This window comes from Drosophila busckii, chromosome 3L (assembly GCF_011750605.1).
Source record: "Drosophila busckii strain San Diego stock center, stock number 13000-0081.31 chromosome 3L, ASM1175060v1, whole genome shotgun sequence".
NCBI lineage: Eukaryota > Metazoa > Arthropoda > Insecta > Diptera > Drosophilidae > Drosophila > Drosophila busckii.
This window is the reverse complement of record NC_046606.1, coordinates 7818380-7827274: the sequence shown is the minus strand read 5'-3', so window position 1 is coordinate 7827274 and position 8895 is coordinate 7818380. Positions and strand designations below refer to the sequence as shown.

Genomic DNA, 8895 nt, shown 5'->3' with positions numbered 1-8895 from the left:
TCTTGACTGCGGCAGCAATTTTATATATGAGGCATATAAAGGCGCAAGAAAAAAAAAATTAGAAATGAAAATTAAGTAAATATTATAATATGTTGCCAGCACCTGGCGCAGGCAGCAGCAAATCCATTTCGGTTTCGTCTTCCTTGGCAAATAAATGATAAGCATTACATTTGATATTCATTACTTGATAACATGTAATAAGAAATAAAAATAAAAACGCCAACGGAAATGAAAATATTCCAGGCCAGACCACACCAGCGGTGTATTAAATATTTGCCCAACTGCCATATGTTAAATATTATGACGTGTGTTTATGTTCGGTGTGTCTGTCTGCTGTCTGCCTGTTATCCTCTTATGCAGATATCCTGTTGCTGCCGCCGCCTTAACATTTGATTTATGAGATTAAAGTGCTTACAGTTCGCTCAGGTTTTGCGTTTGCCATGAGTCGCAACATTTTGCCAGACGCCTGCATAATTACGAGACCAAAGCTACTTTTCCTATTTTCTGTTTTGCTGCTTGGCCCGTGTTCAATGACACGGCCATTCATCACATTAGCTAGACAAACCCAATCCATTTAAAAGCGATACATGCTAATGTCCATTTTTTTGTTCAATAGCTCAAAGGCATGCAAAGATATTTGCTATAAACATTTTATACTTTGCTTACTAAATACAAAAGCTAATAGAGCTGCATGTAAGCAAAAGAAGAGACGCTACTTAAGTAATAACATAGCAATTTAAATTAAATTAAAATAATTAATGTTTATATATTGGAAACTTTTAATTTATAGCAATTTAATTTAGCAATTTAAATATTGTAATACATCCAAGCTACTTTGGAATTTTCGTTTAAACTAAGAGACATAATTAGAAACAATTTTTAAATACATTAGCTTAGCCTTAAACTTCAACATACACAAGAGTAAAACATTTGTAGTCGCTCACATTGAGATGAAAAATAAAATGCTAAGCATAGGCATATTCCAAGTTTTCGCCTTTAAATTCTCAAATTAATTTTAAGCCGCTGCAATTATTTTATTTATTATTTACTTTGTCAAAATTTATTTGATGCATATATTCAATAAGAATTGGATGCTTTAAAACGTTGAAAACTATTGATATGGTGTGGCATGCAACTTGGTGCATGCAACGAGCGACGGCGCACTTAAGTTTATTGGATTTGAAGTGATATCTTTCGCTTGCTGAAGCGAGCCAAGCTCAAAGCCAAAAGAAGCGAAAAATAAACAGACACAGCCACAAACAGAAACCTCATGCAGAGATGAGAAGAACACTTCGCTTAAAGGCCACGCAACGAGTGGCACACACAGACACACACAGGTGGTGCAGCATGTGGCAGGAGGCGAAAGGAGACGCGTGTGTGCGCTGAGCGTAAAATTATGAGCCGTTTAACACGGCAAAAGCAACAACAACAAGCACAAGAAGGAACGTCAATGACAAGCTTAAGCTGCTTAAAACAAGCCCTTGGCAAGGGGTTAACTGGGCTGCTCATGGCTTGAATGGGGTGTGTGGGGCGCAGGAAAGTGAAAGTGTCAAGGATGCGGCGTTTCATAGCCAAATTAAATTGCACACTAAAACAGCGAGACGTGAACTCGTCGCTGCGTCATGCTAAAGTAAAAGGATAATGTGAGCATAAAAACATTTTTAATGAAATCGAGACACGACCAACTCTGCCGACTGCCAAGACTCCTGCGCGACTGCGTCTAAAAATGTAACAAGTGAGTTTTAAATTAAAACGCTTGAAAATTGGTTGGGTTAGGGTTAAGGTATACCGTACACTATGCCACACATATTTTGCTTTTGCTTCTTGGGCACATTATTTTCATATCACGCTTAAAATTTTAATTAATTTTCAGCTTGATTGCGTTTTAAAGAGCCTCTGCTGGTTAACGTCTTCCCCAATGCGGTTTTCGACGCTACGCAATTTATAGTTATTGTGGTTTGACTGGGTAGTAACCCTCAGACTGGGTTACAGAGGCCCCCTCTAGGGTGTGCAACAAAGTTTTGCTCGCCTAGCAATTATTTGCACAATTTGTATTTAATTAATTTTTAATCTAAACACTATGAGAGAGTGTCTAAGAAAAAAATCATATTTCATTATAGACTTACCCTTAGTGGTGTGCCTATCCACATTGGGATCTTTCAGCCCTGCAAACGAGCAAAAGAAAATTATATTTACTAAAAGACTACATTTTAATATAAATTTTCATATGGCTAGTTCCACTTAAATTTAAAAAAGAACTAGCTCCGAAATCTTTAAAGATTTGAGAGTCTAAGAGAAGTTTGAAAATTTAAAGAAATTCTACCATTCATAAAGTTGATTTTGGATTGCACTGAGGCTGATTTTTAAAATTCCATTGATTCTCAGTGTAGGTAATTTTTTAGTAAAATCAAAAAAACATCAACCGAAAATATTCCAAGATAAGTAAGGTTGGAAAATTGCTAAAGGTTTCTTTTTTAAATATATAACGTATGTATGAGTTATAGATAGAGCAGTTAGTACAGAATTAAGCTATAATCAAAACTCATAAGAAATTTTTTTCTGTGCACTGCAGACTAAACGTGCTGTTAATTCAACCAATTTATCTCTGTCAGTAACCTTTGTGCTATGTGCGAAATTTGTCTGCCACTTGAGTCGACACATTAGCAGCGACTTGACTTAGTTGCACCTAATGCTCGCTATCAAATGTTAATCTAAATTAATTGCTACTAATTGCATGCTTCAAAATGTCAGTCGCTAAATGCAAGAAAAACTATTATAGCTATAAAAATGTTATAAAATTGCTTGCAAATCAATTTAAGTAAAATAATAGCAAATTTGAAGACAATAGCAAAAAAAATCTCTTTGCGTGTTGCTCTAACTTCTAATTAAATATTTTTTGTGCAGCAAGCGGAAATGAATTTAAACTTTTAGTGCTGGCGGAAGTGCAAAAGTCGCAAGCAGCGACTGCATTTGTTGCCATTGTTGCCACTGCTGCAAGCAAAGCTTTTGTTTTGCCTTTGGCGCATTTATTGTTATTATGCCTTAGAAGCACAAAACAACAACGGAAACGGGCATCAAACGTTGGCCAAGTGCTGCAGCCACAAAGCCGTGAAATGGCTGAAGAGCGCTTAAAGTCACTAAAGTGTTTAATACTTAATCCAACTATCAATCGCTTATGTCTGCGCTGCGCTGTCGCTTTGCTCTCTTTTTTTTTCATTTTCTTCAGATTAATGCGCCGCGACTGGTTTTAATTAATGCTCAGAGCTATGGCGGACAGCTCATTGCTTTGGTCAAAATGGCGTCTAGCCGCGTGGAAAAGGTCTTATGGGAAATGCTGCCACATGCCGCAGACAGTGTGGCATTCACTTGAAGAGAGCTTGCGGTTGCATTCCAACCCTAAAACTAAAATTGTAATTGTAATATATACATATTAAGATTGCATATTTTTAGACATACAATACCAATTAGCAGTGCTTGCGTTTTTATAGCTCATAAAACGCTCCCCAGCCTCAAAAATTGCTATGTCATGTTTAACGCTCTCTAGCTCATAAATAGGCTCATTAAAATTGCCGTTGATAAGCCATGTCTAACTAACTCCAAGTCGCGCCCCAGACAGCACATAAACTGTTGTTGTTGTTGTTTGTTGCTGCTGCTAAACTGTTGTAGTAGTATTAATCTACTTTGACATAGGCAGTTTGTTAAATTATCACGTCATGTTTGACGACTGCGGTTTGCATGCAAAATGCCTGCTTAGGGATTCGTTCTCGGCCCTTTTGGCTCGTCAAACTTCAAACACACATTTTATGACAACTACGTGCGAATAAATTTCCATGCATTTCTTCATCTTGTTGTTGTCTAAATTATTTTTATTAGTTTTGTGTTTGGCTCTGTGCTGTCTCGAGCTGATTAACTTGCTGCAGCCCTGGAAGTTCTCTGTCTCTGTTAATTAGAAAAGTTGCAAATGTTTGTGGGCATTGACCTGCAAAATGCTTAAGTTTCTTACTCAAATTTACCTCAACAGCAACTTTAATATTAAATTGTGCATTAGCGAAAACATGATTGAACTTTTATTACCGCCGCATACTGATTTTAATATTAAATCAACCGTTAACAATAACATTATTGCACTTTTATTCCCGACGCGCAGCATTTTTAATATTGCACACTTGCACTTATTTATTACCGAAGCGTAGCGAGTTAAGAAAAACATTATTACACTATTATTAAGCACGAGAAGTGACATAACGAAAACTTATTGCACTTTTATTACCGACGCGCTTAAATTAGAGATGAAACTAAGCGAAGTTTTGGCTGCCGATAGCGATCGCAATTAAGCAAAACATCGATACAAAACGATATCAACTGCATATAGCATAACGATATGCAATGACAAAATTTTTAACATATTTGGCTTTGCTATTGTTTTTACTGGTAAGTATAAAAACAGCTGCACATTTTAGCTCATTTCATATTAACAACACTGTTGATTGGCCAACAAACACTGACAGCTAACGATAAATTACGCTGCTGCTTGATTAAATAATATTTATTAACTTTAATTTTATAGATATGCTAATAATTGATAAACTTCTGTTGTTAAGCGACTTTAAGCTGTGACTGGTAACTGTTACACAACTCAGAGCTTACTTTTGAGTAGTTGGCAACGCTGTTGATCGGCTCAGCACTTTTGAGTAGTTGGCAACGCTGCTGAGCAGCTGTAACTTGTGCGCGTGCTTAACGCAATCTGTAATATTTTTGTTCGTCTGGTTAATTGCAAATTAAGCACATAATTTAACGCAATTTCCAAACAATTAATTAAAATGCTTACTCATCTAGTCGATGGCAGCATATTTTTATGTCACATCAGCACATGACCACTTGGCGACTGCAACTGCTGGCAGCATCATTCTTCAAGCGTTGTGTGGGGTGCTGGACCAATGTCCAAGAGGCAAAGGACTCTATGCACACTCATTAACACAACAATAAAATACGCCCAGGTTGACTGCCGCGCACACAATTAATGTGACTGACACACATGCAAATTTTGCATTCGCCTGTGCGTTGTCATATTTGATTTACAGTCGCAAATTTACACACTTTGCCAAGCGGAACGCATCGATGAGAACTTAGGCCAGGATGATTGAAGGAGGCAACTGCAGCAGCTGTCCACGTCAGCGTTGTGCGTGTCTGTTTGATGTTGTTAATTGATTTTCAAAGTCAACTTGTTGGCCCGACAAAATGGGCACCGGTTGGGGAGTCAACCAAGCCCAGTCCGCTCTGCTTTCACTTTTACTTGGGACTCGGCGCTCAGAGATTAGCAGGAGACAGTAAAATGCAGCTCCATTCGTGCGCAAGCGACATAAAACCAATTGGGCCACCCCGCCCGTCCCCCGTTCCAGTAATTGGAGTTGGAGCCATCGAATTCATCGAATCCGCAATGCATACGCATGGACAATTTACACACACATTGAAAGAGCTGGGGAATGCGTGTTAGTGCAGCGGAGCGCATTGGCAGCTGCAATTCCAAGTGGATTTGTATGTGGTGGACCAGTGGAGTGGAGTGGACTGGACATGGCCTGTTTGTTTTATGTGCGGCCATTGTAGTGTTGCCAGTTGTTGTCGTCTGGCACGACATGCGGTTCAATCAAAGCGATTTCCAATGTCCACAAAATTGCGCAAAAGGACATTTTGGTAATTTGACAACGACATACGCACAATTCGCTTGTTGTTGGTAATGAGTTTGGTTTTACTGTTTAAATTTAAACATTGTCGACCCAACAACCAAAGGCAATGTAATGCGAATACGCTTCCCCCAAAAAGGTTCTGGTCGGCTTCATTTCTAAAGTGTATTTGCATTTAACGCCAAAATACATTTCCCGAGTACACTAAAGCATCCTGCAGAGTGGGCTGCTGCACCCCCAAACAGTGGCTCAAAAACATGACAGTTGCATTAATTTTGATTGCGCAAATATTTTAAATGTGCGGATTGGATTGCCGTGGGATCCAGAAAAAATGTTTGGCCTCACTATTGTCGACTCCATTTAAGTATCTGAGAATGAGTGCAATTGTATGTATATGTGTGATTGAAGTATCTATAGTTGGAGTAGCTTTTGTGCTTGCAAACTCTTTAAAATAATATTAAATACACTTAGTAAGTTCGTCAACTCAACTTAGTTGGCCAACTTTGTACTTAGTTGGCTTTTAAATAGTAAGATTTGAAATTTGTGAAATCTTATGTAGGGTTTCCCATTTATTATCAAAATCTCAGAGACATATTTCGTTTTTATTTTGGCCTATATCGAAACTAAAATTATTTAAAATTAGCTTTATGCTTGCCTAAAATATTTGAGAAATTACAGTTTACAACAACCTTTTAACTTCGAATAAAGCACAAATCTCAATATGGTATACAAACTATTTTTTTTGCTGATGTTGCCGTTTTGTTGGATTAGTTGTGTTCAATCATTCTATAATTGCTTTTCAGCACCTATGGTTCCAATTCCTGATGATGCACCTAGTGTGAGTTTTTGTGCTAATGCTTAGAAAAGAAAAGCTTTATTAATTTTTATTTACAATTAGTTGAGTGGCATGTGGTATTATGTGGGGAGAGGATCTTTTGAAGATAACATCACATGCCTCAATGCCTCAGTGTCGCTGAAGAGCACACAAGATCAACTTGATTTTGGAATTTCATTTTACAAGAAGGAAGACAAAACGTATAAAAGTAAATCTGATTATAAATTCATTGGGTGGAATAATATTACACGCCTTGGAGGTGCGACTCTGGTTTTTAATCGCTTCACTTTTGATATGAGGGTATTAGCATTAGAGCCACAAAATATGGTAATGTTATGCATGGGGATCAATACAGCATCGTCCTACATCATAATGTCACGAGACCGAGAGATTAGTGACTCAACAAAAGGTGAACTTTCGAATGCCGCAAGACGAATTGGAATTCCTGAGGATATTCAATGGATTGAGCAAAGAGCAGATTACTGCACTGGTAAATCTCAACGCTTAAGAATAACTTATGGAGTCTATGCAATTACCGTATTTATCACTCTTTGGATATTTGTTTAGTTTCAGACAGCACACAAATTTAGATCAACAAAAAAAAAGTTGGAGTAGCTTTTGTGCTTGCAAACTCTTTAAAATAATATTAAATACACTTAGTAAGTTCGTCAACTCAACTCATTTTTTTATTGTATATTTAAAATACAAAAATTTGTACTTAGTTGGCTTTTAAATAGTAAGATTAGAAATTTGTGAAATCTTATGTAGGGTTTCCCATTTATTATCAAAATCTCTGAGACATATGTCGTTTTTTTTTTTGGCCTATATCGAAACTAAAATTATTCAAAATTAGCTTTATGCTTGCCTAAAATATTTGAGAAATTACAGTTTACAACAACCTTTTAACTTCGAATAAAGCACAAATCTCAATATGGTATACAAACTATTTTTTTTGCTGATGTTGCCGTTTTGTTGGATTAGTTGTGTTCAATCATTCTATAATTGCCATTCAGCACCTATGGTTCCAATTCCTGATGATGCACCTAGTGTGAGTTTTTGTGCTAATGCTTGGAAAAGAAAAGCTTTATTAATTTTTATTTACAATTAGTTGAGTGGCATGTGGTATTATGTGGGGAGAGGATCTTATGAAGATAACATCACATGCTTCAATGTCTCAGTGTCGCTGGCGAGCACACAAGATCAACTTGATTTTGGACTTTCAGGTTTCTACAAGGGAGACAAGGACAAAACGTATAAAAGTAATTTTAGATATTTGTGGTGGCCGTGGAATAATCTTACACGCCTTGGATTATTAAGGTTTGCTAATAGGCACGAAGCTATTGATGCGAAGGTATTAGCAGTAGAGCCACAAAATATGGTAATATTATGCGGAGGGTCTCTTAGCTCACCTATGCCAAGCTACGTCATATTGTCACGAGTCCGTGAGATTAGTGACTCAACAAAAGATGAACTTTCGAATGCCGCAAGACGAATTGGAATTCCTGAGGATATTCAATGGATTGAGCAAAGAGCAGATTACTGCACTGGTAAATCTCAACGCTTAAGAATAACTTATGGAGTCTATGCAATTACCGTTTTTATCACTCTTTGGAGATTTGTTTCAGACAGCACACAAATTTAGATCAACAAAAAAAAGGGATCTTGAAATTCATGAAGTGAAGTCAAAAAAAAGTTGGCTGCGCCGAAACTTTAATGAATGCTTTAATCTTTTAATTTACATACACTACATATATATATAAGTGAGTGTGTGTGCGTGCGTGCGTGTGTGTGTGTGTGTGTGTGTGTGTGTGTGAACTTGTGGCACCAACCTGCATTTAAATGCACATATTTCACAGTAAACAAGACTTGACAACATGCCTGCCTTTTTCGCATGGTCTAAATATGTAAACAAATAGTTTTGGCAATTGCCAAGTGGGGCATACATAGGAGGCGCCCCAAGCTGTAGTTCGAGTTGCTACATGTTGTGGCATGCGGTTGTGCAACGGCAACAACTTTTGCAACATGCAAGCAACGACCCAAACGACTCCGACACCGCTTGGTTGGCTAAATAAACGAGGCTTTAAATCGAACTTTGTACACGGCTACTCGGGTCGTTCTGGGTGCTTGGGCTCTCGAGTTGGGGGTCGCTGTCAGGGTCAGGGCAGCAGGCATATGCAGGTGCAGCGACGTGGCGGCTCGTTTGAGGTTAACATAATTTAAGCCGCCAGCCAAGCGGCTCTAACGACAGCCTGCCTGCCTGCCTGCCTGCTTGGCTGGATAACTGGCCTGGCCATTTAACATGCTGCCAACATGCGTGGCAATTTTGCAAATTATAAATTTTCCACCTGCGCAACACACACACACACACACAAACAGACA

The 8895-nt window shown here is 38.0% G+C and overlaps 1 protein-coding gene and 1 long non-coding RNA gene across 2 annotated transcripts; both read left to right on the top strand.

The window, feature by feature from the left end:
* The first annotated feature begins 6302 nt into the window (after positions 1 to 6302).
* LOC117134793 lies at positions 6303 to 7193 on the top strand. Its single transcript, XR_004458849.1, has 2 exons — positions 6303 to 6519; positions 6580 to 7193. It is a non-coding gene; the product is annotated as an uncharacterized LOC117134793 (long non-coding RNA).
* Positions 7194 to 7325: 132 nt separating this feature from the next.
* LOC108601121 lies at positions 7326 to 8244 on the top strand. The gene is made up of 3 exons (XM_017989041.2): positions 7326 to 7564; positions 7625 to 7775; positions 7834 to 8244. The coding sequence occupies exons 1-3, from the start codon at positions 7448 to 7450 to the stop codon at positions 7872 to 7874; spliced, it is 309 nt and encodes a 102-aa protein (XP_017844530.1). The 5' UTR covers positions 7326 to 7447; the 3' UTR covers positions 7875 to 8244.
* The last annotated feature ends 651 nt before the right edge of the window (positions 8245 to 8895 follow it).